The sequence below is a fragment of the Lates calcarifer genome, linkage group LG13 (assembly GCF_001640805.2).
Source record: "Lates calcarifer isolate ASB-BC8 linkage group LG13, TLL_Latcal_v3, whole genome shotgun sequence".
NCBI lineage: Eukaryota > Metazoa > Chordata > Actinopteri > Centropomidae > Lates > Lates calcarifer.
The window spans coordinates 13,903,849-13,917,574 of record NC_066845.1 but is presented as its reverse complement, the minus strand read 5'-3'; the positions used below and the strand labels follow the sequence as shown (position 1 = coordinate 13,917,574).

Here is a 13,726-nt window from a genome sequence, read left to right as displayed (position 1 = left end):
CATTTTAAGATGTCACCACACTCAGCTGTTCTCGGATCCTCAGGCAGACTCTTCTGTCTTAGAGCATAAAAACTAAAAGCTGCGTCACAAATGTTTTTGTCCTGCATTTTGGAACAACTAAAACACTTGTGCGGGGCATGGGGGGCATCCAGGTTCATACATTGGAAGCATGTCAGGCAAGTAGGGTGGTAAGATCATGAATTATTTAATTGACAAGCAAAAGAATTTCAGGACTTTGAAAAAGGTTTAATATGTTCTCTCTTTCTTATATGGGGATACAGTGAAGCTAGATTAGTTCTATAGTACCTGTACTGCAGTCCCATTGTGATTATACAAAGCTGTGTTTATGCTTGTATACCAAAGCCAAGTAGTGTCAAGCCCATGTTAACACCCAGGTCAGGAGCTGGGTCACAAAACCAGGTTGGATAACATGTGTTGACCCATTCACACTGGCAGCAAATGCAGGTTTAACCTGGGTCAGTGCATCGGACTGAAAGGGGTGAGTGCACGAGAGAGAGAGAAAGAGACAATGAGAGTGTGTGTTTGTCTCTGTGCCAGTATGCCTGTGCTTTCATTTTCCTGGCTCTGTAGCGGGAAAGCCAAAGAGTAGGAGGAAAAGAGAAAGACTAAAGGTGACTGGGATAATGTATGCGACAGAGGGAGAGAGAGAGAGTGTGTGTGTGTCTGCTTAAGAGGGCAAGTGGATAAAAGGAGGAAGACCAAAGGGAGGCTGTGTCTTGCTTTTTCCTTACTTTCAGCATGTTGGTTTATTCATGTAGACATTTTGTGCTTCAGTTGTTTCCCTGTTTCCTTTGCTTTGTTTATCATACTTGGCTGATACTGAGGTAATAAACTTGCAATCCTTAATGTGTGCACACTGAAATGTATACCTCTGTGTTATATGTTTTTTATCTTTGTATTACAAAAAGCTGAACAGGCAGTTGCATTCCAGACTCATTGCCATTTTTTTGCTTTAATTCTGTCATTTCAAGATGCCACATGACAAATTATATCATAAATTGTTATTGCTGTGAAGTTAGTTAGATGGTAAATTATAGAACTAAGACAAGTGCTCTTTGCAGCTATAAACAATAATATACTTTCATTTGGTCTAATTTAAGAGTGTGCTCGCCCATGTCCCAGTAAAAAAAAAAAATAAATAAATAAATAAAATAATTCTGATAGATGATAGATAATTAGTTTCCAAGTCAGAAGGAGGAGGGAGGGGGAAATAATTGCAAAGCTAATCAATGAAAAATGTGCAAGCTCCCGAGATTGAGTGGTAATAGATGTGAAGTATATAGATGTGCATTATAAAAGTGCAATGAAAGGGAATACTAAAAGAAATATATAGACCACATTTGCATCAGTTAGTCTGGTTGATGAGAGAAATTATCTTCCTCATATATGCGCATCACTTATCTTGTTTCTTTTTTTTTATGAGTATCAAACAACCACACTGAACAGCCCACAGTCTGTGTGAGAATCAGTGCAATTAAATATTATCAGGTTCTGTTGTCATATAGCTCCTTTTTGCCAGAAATGCGTGAATCCAATTCTAGGTCTAATTAAAAGAGAAGTGCCTCTTTCTCCCTCTGCCTCCCTCTCTCTAGATCTCACACTCTTCCTCTGTGGGAGGTTGGGAGTATGTGTGTGTGGAGGGTGTGTGCAAGATGACTGTCCTGGTATCTCCCAGCTTGGTATGAATAATTAAGTGAAGAATAGTCCTTATATGTTTAATTCGGATTAAATATTGAGGAGGAACCACCAGCCCACAATGTTCCTCCGCCTCCCTGACAAGAGAAACTAAGAAGGAGTAGGAGGAAGACGAGGAGAGTGAAAGAGTGACTTAAATGGACCGTGAGAGAGAGAGAGAGGTAGATTGGGAGGGAGGGTGGGAGGAAATGAGACACGAAATAGGAGAAGGAAAAAAATGATGGTTTGGATGAAGAGCAAATGTGAAACTTAGGTACAGTAGAGAGTTTGAGACACAGAGAAGCATTACTATTAATTATCAGCAGGGCAGTTTATCAGTTTAAAATTTCATAAATAGAGAAACTTCAGCTCTTCATACTGAAAAGTGTTTGTTCATGGTTCATCCCAGTAAGTAATAGATGCACATCTAAATATTTTATGCTCAAATTCACAAAGATGAAAGCATTAGCAGACTTTGTGTCAAATCTGAACTGCTACCATTGTTAATGTAGAATGCAGAAGAAGATTTGGACATGTCTTTGGACTGTACGAGTGTGTGTGTGTGTGTGTGTGTGTGTGGTGTCTGCCATGTGTCTTGTATGTACATGTAGTAGCATCAGCAGGGTCTTTGCCTGTTAAATGAAGATGAATGTTTTCCAATCAGCTTGGCTCACTGCAGCGTGAAGAGCAGTTTTCTGATCCTCTAAGCATGTAGCTTAGTGCCTCTGAAGATATGGGAATCCTCCGATGGAACCCAGTCACACTGAGAAAGATAGCACTGCCTCTTCCCTTTTCATCTCATATATCCGTCTTCAATTTGTCAACACTAAATCTCCGTTCCTCTGTCTTCCTTTGCTTTACACATGCTTCCTGTTTCGTCTATCCACTCAATCCCTGCCTCCACTTGTCTCCTTCTCCTTAGTGTTCATACTCTTTTCCTCTTTCCTGTTTTCTTGTCAACAGAGAGATGGAGTGTGACAGACACAGATCAGTGCCCTCTCTCTCATATGTTGACCCCTGAGGTGCCAGATTAGAGGAAGAGAGATGTCAAAAACATATTCAACATTTAAAGATATTTTAAGCTACGGTATTAACCGAGCGTGACTATCATCAACATTTTGAAAATGTATAGTACAGCAGATTGGTGTGTTTATGCTATGAGTAAACAAAAAACAGTAAAGCTGTTACACTAAAGTTGTTTGCTCACAGGAAGTACTCAAGAGCACCTTTGTTTGTACGTGTTGATGAAAATAGATGGGGAAGGAGCTGTCTGTTTACCTTCACACAGACTTATTGATGACTCTCTGTAGGATCGTTGCGATTAAATTGGCAGCCCTGCATTGTCGTAGAGGCTGTGGTCTGCTCAGTCTCTGTATGGTAGAGCCTCTATGATAACAGGTAGCACATATCCACAGGGTCACAGGGGTTGTGATTGGAGGAAAGGAAAAGGGAGGAAGAAGTAGAGAGGAAGCGGGCAAAGATGGTGGGGGTGGCGGGTAGCATGCCAGTGGGAGGTTTCTGTGAGATTAGTGGTTGGAGGTGGTGGGGGAAGGAGGCAAAAAGATGATGGGTGGAAGAAGGAGAGCGGAGGTAAAGGTGCAGAGGCCTGGAGGGACAGGGGAGAATAGACTCAACGGCGAACATCTTCTATAATCATCACCTTCTCTCTGTCACAGCGTCATCCATCTATCGTCATCATCAAGAATCGTGTGTGTGAGTGTGTGTGTGAGAGAGAGAGAGAGAGAATCCTCTTTTCTGCTGTAATGATAAGTACAGGGTATAATGAACAAGTGGCCAGAATAGGAATCTGTGCTGATTGGGTGAAATTTAACTCATACATGAGCATGCCCTTATTATAGGTAGCTGCCCCAGCCTCTCTCTCTCTCTCTGTCTCTCTCTCTCTGTCTCTCTCTGTGTCTCTCTCTGTCTCTCCTTCTTTGTCTGATTGTTTTTTTCTAAAAACGGATCTAGTTATAAAATATATACTTATAGTTTGACCTTTCAGAGTCACAATGCAAGCACACGCACAAGAACTATTACTCTTTTTAGCACACTAACAACACTCTTTCTGAGACACACACTCACACACCGCACGGTTAGATCATAGTATTGCGTGTGCTCAACAAATGGCACCATAAATGTGTTGTTAACATCGATTAGGGTGAAGGCAAAGATGCGTTCTAGCAAATAATAATCTAGCCACTGGCCACACCTTTCAAACACACACACACAAATACAAATACACGTACATGCACACACCACACAACCACACACACTAAAACTAGACTCAGAGAAGCACATGAAATTACACATTGCAACAACAACTCATTGATGTCCCCGCTCATGAAGACTTCAGTCGATACTTTCACATCCCATTGCACTCCTATTTCACCTGGAGAAAGACCTTTTGATTGCACAGGCATGTGACCACCACATACACACACACACAAGCGCTCACACACACTTAGATGCTCCCCTTATTAGTGATTGCATTTGCAATGCATGACACAGGGCTTGGGGCGTTAACACGATGCCCTGCTCCTCATTTCTCTCTCAGGGTGGAGCCAACATGTCATCAGCATACGGTGTACGAATGATGAATGGGACAACATAATAGACACTGTAAATCATCAATGTGAATTGAATTATTTTTCTGCATTTAGATTGTGTCAAAAGAGAGAGAAGGATAGAATTGAAAGAGGAGGGTTAGCGTGCAACATTGCAGCAACGCCCAAGGGAACGCAGCAGCAACAGCAGCAGCAGCAAAGCCCGCACATTCCCGGAGCTCCACCAAATGAAGCCATTTAGAGGGAAGATGGGAAAGGAGATGGGCTGCAGGGAAGAGAGGGAGGTGGGAGGAGATGGATGGGTGGATGGAAGGATTAGAGGAAAAGCTCGTCAGGCATTCAGAACACGCATTCTCCTGTACACAGCTCCCACAAGGTGCCCTTCACACATGCATGCATGTGTGCGTGTACAGCCACATACGTTAACACCGGTCTGTGTACGTGCGCGTGATACGTATTACAGAAAAAATAATCCAGAAAAGCTGTCCCTCTCGGTGGACTTTGGCTTTCATCCATTGCACCATTAGTTCATCTCACTCAGGATATTAAAAAACTCTGCTAAGAGACATGTCAGACTGCACAGACAAAGACCTAAATTGCCCTCCGAGTGAAATATTTACCTTAAAGCCTAATCCAAAAAATGGTACACACAGCAAAAGAAATAGAACAAAATGATCTCTGGAATTGGAGAGCACCATTAGTTCATATTTATTTGATCTCTCCCTTTGTCATGTTTTTGCTCTCATTCTCCTCAGTTGCCTTTTCAGCAAATGCCTTTATTCCCTCCCTACAGTGAACAAGTTGTATCTGAGAGTGTTGTGGTGTTCCCTGCAAAAGAAGATGAGAGAGAAAAGGGGAGATTCTGGAGAGGAGAACACACAGTATATTATGTTGAATGAATGATATGAATGATATAATGTACTGTATATATACTTTCCTCTTCCCCCCTCTGAGCACCTTGGTAGCAGTGTTTTTTGTGAAGTAGTTTAATCCAGCAAATGAAAGCACTCTCACTCAAGATGTGGCTGAATTTTTTTATGCTATAAACCTTGATACAGTCAAGCAAACAACAATAGAATGACTCAAGACTAAAGTCACTTTCAAACAGGCTTGTGTAGAATTAATGCACCTTTCTATCACTCTTTCTCTCTTGCTCCCTCTATTTCTCTCTATTTTCCTTCTCTCTCTCTCCCTCTTTGTCTCTCAGATAACAGTTTTCCGGATGGGGTCAGAGGGACATCAGGACATTGACCTTGCCATCCTCACTGCATTACTCAAAGGTGGGTGTGTGCATTTGTGTGTGTGTGTGTGTGTGTGTGCTGGAGTGTGAGTGTATAGTAAGTGGCTTTCATTTCACTGCCACCCTCCAAGGATGTTGTTATTTGGAATTTTCTGTACATTAAAGGAGGATGATATCGTTTCAGAAAGCATTCCTCTCACTGTCCCAGTTTTGGTATATGTTTAAAGCACATGAGTATGTTTTTATTTTTGCAGTTCAGAGCTTAGTAATAAAACGCAGACATCTGTGCTTATGTTTTTCTCTCTGAAAGCTCAATTAAGCAATTTTTGATCACTGCAGGGCAGGAAGACTCCAACACAAATTTGCAGCATTAAATTATAAAAATTATATTATCAAACAATTGCTTACTTACAGAAACAGTGCTGTGGGTATAATGCAGGAGTTCTGTTACCACTGCATTTCCAATATAAGTCTAGTGTTCACTGGTTTAGTTTTTACACTACTTTTTGTAGGGATTCAACCAGTGATACACTGTATAACATTTTAATTAGTGTGCTTTAGAGGTGCTTGTACACAGACATTGTTAGCTTTAGAGAAAGCCAGGCTAGCTGTTTTCCTCTGTGCCCAATCTGTGCTGAGCTAATCTAACCAGCTGCTGGCTTTAGCAACCTCCTCATCTAACTCTTGGCAAGAAAATGTGCAAGTGTATTTCACAAAACATCAAACTAGTTCTCCAAATGTGATGTGGTTGTGACTCTAGTGCCGCACCAGCTACAGTGTCGTCAAAGTCGTTTCAGGCAAGCCTGCAGTGAATTCAGGTTTCCAACTTGGTATGCTAATATAAGCCTGATATAAAAACAACACCTGCAGAATAATCCATTAGCATGAACACAGCTGCTCATTAACTCTGTGGCCAGAGACAAATAATTACAGGGAGACACTTATAGTTACCAATGAATTATGCAAAGTGCCATCTCTTTTGTGCAATATCTTTTGAAGTATATATTTCAATGTAATATCTATTTATGAAATTAATTTCTAATGTGGCCAATAATGATTTCACCAAATGGCCTAACAATACACTGTTCCTCATGTGGCATACATGAGGCTTTCGTATCTCAGAACTGCTGAAGTGCCCACATTGTGGCAAGGGACCCACAGTCCAAGCTTGCAATTTCTTATCTTTATACATATACAACATAGTCTAGTCTAGTCTTAAGGCATGACACAGTAAAATATACAGGCAGATATACAGTCAGCAGAAGTGTGTGATACTAACAAATTGTTATGCATTTGCCAGTAAGGGAATTGAAAATTTGTCAAGTGCAGACACAGCAATTAAACCAAACCTCCTTCGTTCCCCTATCCCCTACCCTATTTCCCGCATCACTGTTTCCCATGCCCCCACCCTCCCATACCCACCCCTCTACACACACACACACACACACATACACACACTCATAGATCCATACTTTCGACTGGTTGTTCAGTAGCTTGTATTGATCACGGTTGCTCTTGTGTCTTCAAGGAGTATGACATTAACTAGGCCCACTGGAGTTCGCGCACATACTCTCACACACACCTATGCATGTGAATACACACCTATGCACATGTACAAAGAAACAGTGAGTCTTATGGGACTGCTTAGCAAGTCAGCGCATATGACTAACTATCTCAGTAATTGTTCCTCAGAGAAACATTTCATTCCACAGAGAGTGAAGAGGAGACTAAACTAGAGAGTTTTTTTTCACTCATGTGCTCTCTTGACTCCATCTGTTGATCTGTATTTGATTTCTGTTGACTTGTTTATCCTTTCTCTATTCATCCCTTTTTGCATTGTGCTAATAATGGCATTTAGATGAATGAGTGAAGGAAGGAACTGAAATTAAAGAAAGAGAGAAGACAAAATGAAAAAAAGGGAAACGAAAAGGAGGAGATCAGGGGAGTGAAAGGATGAAAGAGGAACACTAAGGAAAGGGGCAAAAAATGCTTTATGGTAAACAGCATGAGGGTCATTTTACATGCAAGTCTCATTCTGTGGCTGAGTGAATGAGAAGCGTTAAGGCTTTTAGTGTAAAATGAAATCAGTCACATCCTGCCTGAGAGCTTTTTAAAACACTGGATTAGACTCCTCCACCGAAGAACTAAGCTACTGCCTGAAGCTCAACAAAGCGCAGCACAGTCAGGAATACACGGTGAGGGGAGAACAGAGCAAGAGCTGGAAAAAAAGAATTAAAGGAGTGAGAGTGTGAAGCTTTGTGAGAGAAAGAGAGAAAGAGATTTAGAGAAGTGCGAACAGACAGAGCTGGAAGGAAACTGCAGCTAAACACACATGGTGTAACAGAGGGGAGTTTAGAGTAATTTATGGTCTACTGTCAGAGGTAGTCAATATCCTGAAGATTGGGTCTATAAAGTCAGTTGGCTGCAGTTCAACCTCCCTGATGGCAGACTGAGTACAGCCACAGGCCTTTGATAAAGCAAGGCCACCATGCCTTTTAATATACATATATCTCTGCTAAAGCTCTTATTAGTGGGCTCTGTGTCTTATTAGCAGGGCTCTGTCTGAACTTGCACCATTAAGCTTCTGTAATGCTGTACAGGCCTTTAAGTCAGAGAGAGCTCTGTGTAAAGCAATGATACCGGTGTGCTTATTAAAAATTACACAGTCTTGTCTACACACAAGGGAATATTATTATTATACTTTGTATTACACTGAATTTCTCTAAAGGCAAAGTTGAATTGTTTTCTTATCTCGCTCATTTTGATTAACTCATCCCAGAGTACAGCTAAATTATTAATGTGAACAGAAGACTGTCTCTGTTAGATCTCACTGGTCAAAAGTGTTTGATGTGTGCCACTATAAAAGTGAACCACTATAAACAATCCCTCACAGGCTGACTATGAAAGTTGAGTTACAGGGAGTGCTTTTTTGCAGTAGATAACACTGAAGATGTTTCACATTGGATTCTGTAGATCAATTATAAATAGTGAGGTTTATTTAATATACACTACAGTCTCTTGCTGTCCTGACTTAATTCCCTATTCCAACAAATATGGTATCACTGTGGTTTAAGCTCATGCAAGAAATACCTACAGTTGGGATTACGTCTTTACGCACTGTACCTCAGCCCCGTCACTCAAAAGTATCTTAAGACTCAGATTACCATAAAACCCATTTTTTGCGTTGTAATCATCTCCTTACTTTTGCAAGGTGTTTCCCAAAAATATTCTGACTAAAGTTGAACGGAAATGTGATGACACAATAATGAACAGGTGAGAGGTGATGGAAAACAAGAGGGGAAAGAAAGGGGGAACGACATGCAGCTTGTCCCTGGCTAGAATCTGACCACGGACATTGTGCCACAGTTTGATATCCATCTCAATCACTGGGCCACCAGGACACCCCAGCAAATGTTTTTTATTCTCAGAAGACTTACATTTATCATTCTGTCCTTTACCAAGCAGCAATGACATGCAGCAAAGCTGTCACAGTGATGACAGACGTGACTTTTTTACTTTTGTTTTATCCTTATTGTCATTGTGCCCTTGAATCTTGTAAACAACATGTCTTTTTTTCTTGCCTCCTCCAGTATTACACTGAACTAATTGGATCTGTCCACAATGCCACTTTTTTTTATCTTTTATTCTCAGTTGTAATATATTTTTCTTTTTTTTTGGTCTCGTATGTATGTTCTGTAGTTCTCTTCTGGTTACTTTAGAGCCATGGTGATGTTACTAGAGGACCATAAAGTACAGAAAATGATGTTCACAGACACAGAAAATCAAAGGAGCGCAGTTGTAGTCCACATTTTATGCAGAAATGAGATGGAGCATTAAATTAAGTGATACATCAAAGAACAAGCTGTCATTCCCCATTGCAAAGACATCTCACTCTCTACAAACAGGCACAGCCAAAAGCAGGGACAGGACAAACAACACACGTTGTCAGTAAAGCCAAGAGCCACCAAACCTGAAGTTAGACAAAGCCCCTGCAGCTCAGAAAAATAGCCCTCAACCCCAAAAGCTGTATATCAAGAAGTAAACAAAAGTCTCTCAAGATAAGAGAGATGAAACTCATGAAAATCATTTCATACTTTTCAGCCAGAAAAATATTAGAATCCAGCAGGGGTAAGTGAATATAAGCATATAAAAAGAATATAAAATAAGCACTCAAGACAAATCAGCATAAATACTAAAGCAACAAAGTGTATCAACTTAAGTAACAACTAATAAAAATCACACTAGGAGGTTGCTTTAAAGTTTGGATCTCTGACTCTGTATCTGTGTGTCAGAAACCTTGTTTGTCACAAATATGACATTGTCCATCAACCTGCTTGCATCCTCTCTCAGGTGCCAACGCTTCTGCTCCTGACCAGCTGAGTTTAGCGCTGGCGTGGAACAGAGTGGATATCGCCCGCAGTCAGATCTTCATCTATGGACAGCAGTGGCCCGTAAGAACTGAAACAGCCAATGAAATTATATTTTGAGCACTGAAAGGCAATTTGGATGCAGAGAACTCCTCAGGATCAGTCAAGGGTGAAAAATTCAGCAACTGACAAATGGCTGCATATAATAATCAAGGACTACAGTGGTTATCTGTGAACATAATTAAAAAGTATGAATTTATTTGCAGTTTTCAGACTATATAATTTGAAGGAGTCTTAAATTAACCAATTATGTGTGGCTCCACTCACATGCCATGTGAAATCAATAGAGCACAAAGCATTGTAACACTGCTCTAGAGTTCACTGGACTATTAGAGTGAAGTCATCCATAAATATTTATTTATTTGCAGCGTTCCTCCATACTGTAGTTTGTGTTTGTTTTCTGTGTACGTTGTTGTCATTATATTTGTCCTTTCTCCCGCGTGCCGTAGGTCGGTTCCCTGGAGCAGGCGATGCTGGATGCCTTAGTTCTGGACAGAGTGGACTTTGTCAAGCTTCTGATTGAGAATGGAGTCAGTATGCACCGTTTCCTCACGCTTTCCAGACTGGAGGAGCTCTACAACACGGTAATCTCAACTGCACATAAATGGACTGTAAACTATAAATAAAGTTATGTGATCTTTTTACCTCTTTTAGCAGATAGTTGCAATAGTGAGTTTCAAAGTAAAACGTTGTTTGAAAAGTTCCTTGCAAAAGAAATACATGGTGCTATTAGTGTATAGCAGGCATGGTCAGTTTTGTCCTGAGAAATTGTAGATGCTGTCATGTGTTATATTATGATTCTTTTTCCAACAGAGACATGGACCATCCAACACACTGTACCACCTTGTCAGAGATGTCAAAAAGGTATGAACATCCCTGCCATCCCTTTAGCTCTGTGGCTGTTCAGGCACACTATATGGGAATGTTGGCTTGAATGTGTGTATTAAAGAGGACATGTTTGACTACATAGCGTTTCAGTTGCTTTTTTGCGGTGTGTGTTTGCATCAATTTGTGTGTCTAGATTTTGGTAGCCCTAGTTGCTGTTAACTGCGAATAGAGGCCGGCTTTTCTCTTTCAGCTGGAGTTGCGGGCTGCAGTGGCTGTGTAGAGCTATGCACGACTCCCATCCCTCTCATGACTCTTCAGCAATTTACTCTGTTCTTTGTCTAAGGCACACACCACGATGGTAAACAAACACCACATGTATTAAACATTGTTTTATCCACAGAACGTGAATTTGAAAAAACTGAGGCCGCAGTGGAACTGCTGTGAGGCTGATAAAGAACTTTGTAGACCCACAGTTTATTTGTTTTTATTATTAACACCATTATTTTGTGTGGTCTTTTTGATATGAAGTATCAGCCGATTCTGTGATTAGTTATATTGCAAAATCCTTTACATGAAATTGATTTTTTGTATCAGGACTGTGTTCATTTCATGTGTAGATGAAATAGTGGCATTGTGTTTCAGTGGGTTTTGGCTGCACTTTAGCCAAAAAAATCAACACTTCATTATAATTTGCTGCACATCTCCTATAGCACCCTGCCAGTGTTACTGGCAATAAAAGACAACAAGTTTTACATTCAACACATGTCTCCACACCAATTAGGAATGATCCCACTGTTGAGAGATGATAGAGAGGTCAGCCGCACCACCATTAGATCTGAGAGGTGTTCATTAAATTAAAGTGTTACTGATTACAGTAATGCTGTATTCTCCTGGAGTCGCTGAAGAGGCTCTATGTTGTAATCACCCCTCCTTTACCTCATCCATGTCTTTAAACACAACGCTGATCACAAGTCAGTGCAGAGAGTATGCAGTTTAAATGCAAGACATATCACTACACCATTTCACAAACATTCAAAACGCACTGTAGTGCATGGCATAACATTACCATGTTCTTTTTGCAGAGCTATGTGTAATTGCCATAGTGTAGCTTGATGTTTGTGTGTCATTGTTGTATCATCGTATGATGCTAATTAGATTTAACTGCTATCCTCGGGTTGAGTCACAGTGTCATTTCGGTTTCCTGTTTTTTTGTTTGTTTGTTTGTTTGTTTGTTGCTTTTGTTGTTCTCTGTAGACTGGTTGATCAGCAACTAGCAGTTTTTATTTTGATTCAGATGCAGGTGTTGTGCCAATAACAGCTGTGAGGGCAGATGAAGGCTGTTCTCAAGTTTAATCTGGTCCATTCGTTAGATTGTGTGAAAGCTGAGTCAGAAAACGGGGAGAATTGGCTTTGTGGACTGCAGCTGCCAAAACAGAAATTGCTTTTTCTGCAGAGTAAATGAACAATGCAGTTGTGTGGCCAAAGGTTGGGAGCAATACACCTTGGACCTTAAGTCTCACATATCAGGAAAAGTTGGGAATAAATCCAAATGTTTTACATCTAAGTTTGCTTTGCTAACTGAAAGTGTAGGAATGAGCCAGAATATTTGGATAGTTGATTAGCACTGTAGGTCATCAGCTGACATGAGAACTGGGTTGAGAAACACTGACATTATACATTTAAATATCGTCTGTGTTGTAATTTGTGATGATTTTCAATAAGTTTGGCAAAAAAAATGACACCTAAACAGAAGTAACTGGCTGGTCAGCTGTTTAATTTGTTGTTGTTAATGCTGTGACTATGCTGTATGGAGGCAGTAAAAAGAAACATTTTTTCAGAGTTTTTCAGCAGAGCAGCTTCCACATTAGTAAGTCAGCCAAGACTCAGACTTTAACTAACTACACTGGAGAATTAAAAACTGCAGCAGGCTAAGCTCTTAGAGTGTATTCACCCAGGGTGTAAACAAACAGTTATTAGCTTGAGCATCACAACAACAGGGAACTAAAAGAGGGCTCAGCTGACCATTGACTGGTGCATTTGAACTATACATATATCAGTAGGATGGCGAGGTGAGAGGTGCTTTGAACCAGGAATGTTGAAAAGACAAGCAGTATCTGTGGCTTTCTTTGCTTCAAAGTGTATCAGCTGGCCTACAGGGGTTTGTCAGCAGTACAGCTCACCTTTGCTGCCAATGAAATTCAATCTTTAGATATAAAGAGTCGAGTGGGACAGAGGATTTCTAGGATCTCACATCTGATTGCAGAGGGATGAGGATGGTATCAGGGTAGGTGTAAAGATATGTAAGGTAATTGGTGTACCTCAAAGAAGCAGTGGGGGTCAGGATAATGACTGCATGATCTGGGGTTGATGTTGAGGGCACAAGGAGGAGCAGTAAGTGTTGACATTGTAATCGTCTTCATGAGAAAGGACTTCTATTTCAATAATGATTCTCCCCTCCAGCGTTAATAGCTGTCTGTCTGTCTTTCTGTGCTATTGCCCCTCTCTTCCAGGCTAATGAGTCGTTACTGCTTTCTCTCTCTTTTTCCTCTCTTCAAGACTGCATTGAACCTCACTGAGAAGATCTCATTATTTCCCTAAATGCAAATTACGACAAATCATTCAATTTTTTACATGCTTTGTAATTGTCCTCAGACATTATATTCTCTCTATAAATCATATTACACCTGAGTTTTTAATTCTCTCCTCATTTTTTGCTTCTCTGTTGAGTTTAAGAGGAGAAGTTACAGCTTGGGGCTTCAAAGTTTCACATTCTTAGAAAGCTGTTGGGAGTATTACCATACCTTAAACTGTGACCAGTTTTTGGTTCAATCGATTTTTTTTTTTCAGTGATACTGGAGGAGTAACTCAAAGTTTCTGCATCCAAACCAAGATCCACATAGTTTCAAATAATTTAAAATCCAAAAACATAAACTGAACCACAGTCTGGTTGTGATAACAATGTATTAAAG

At 40.4% G+C, this 13,726-nt stretch overlaps 1 protein-coding gene across 5 annotated transcripts in view; it reads left to right on the top strand.

Moving 5' to 3' along the window:
* The window catches only part of trpm3 (transient receptor potential cation channel, subfamily M, member 3), a 131,154-nt gene that overhangs the window by 88,292 nt on the left and 29,136 nt on the right, over positions 1-13,726 (top strand). For all 5 annotated transcript variants that reach the window (XM_051075129.1, XM_051075128.1, XM_018669131.2 and 2 more), the window contains exons 9-12: positions 5,470-5,542; positions 9,853-9,953; positions 10,379-10,513; positions 10,743-10,793. In XM_051075129.1, coding sequence (XP_050931086.1) covers positions 5,470-5,542; positions 9,853-9,953; positions 10,379-10,513; positions 10,743-10,793 — 360 coding nt within the window. The remainder of the gene's footprint in view (positions 1-5,469; positions 5,543-9,852; positions 9,954-10,378; positions 10,514-10,742; positions 10,794-13,726) is intronic.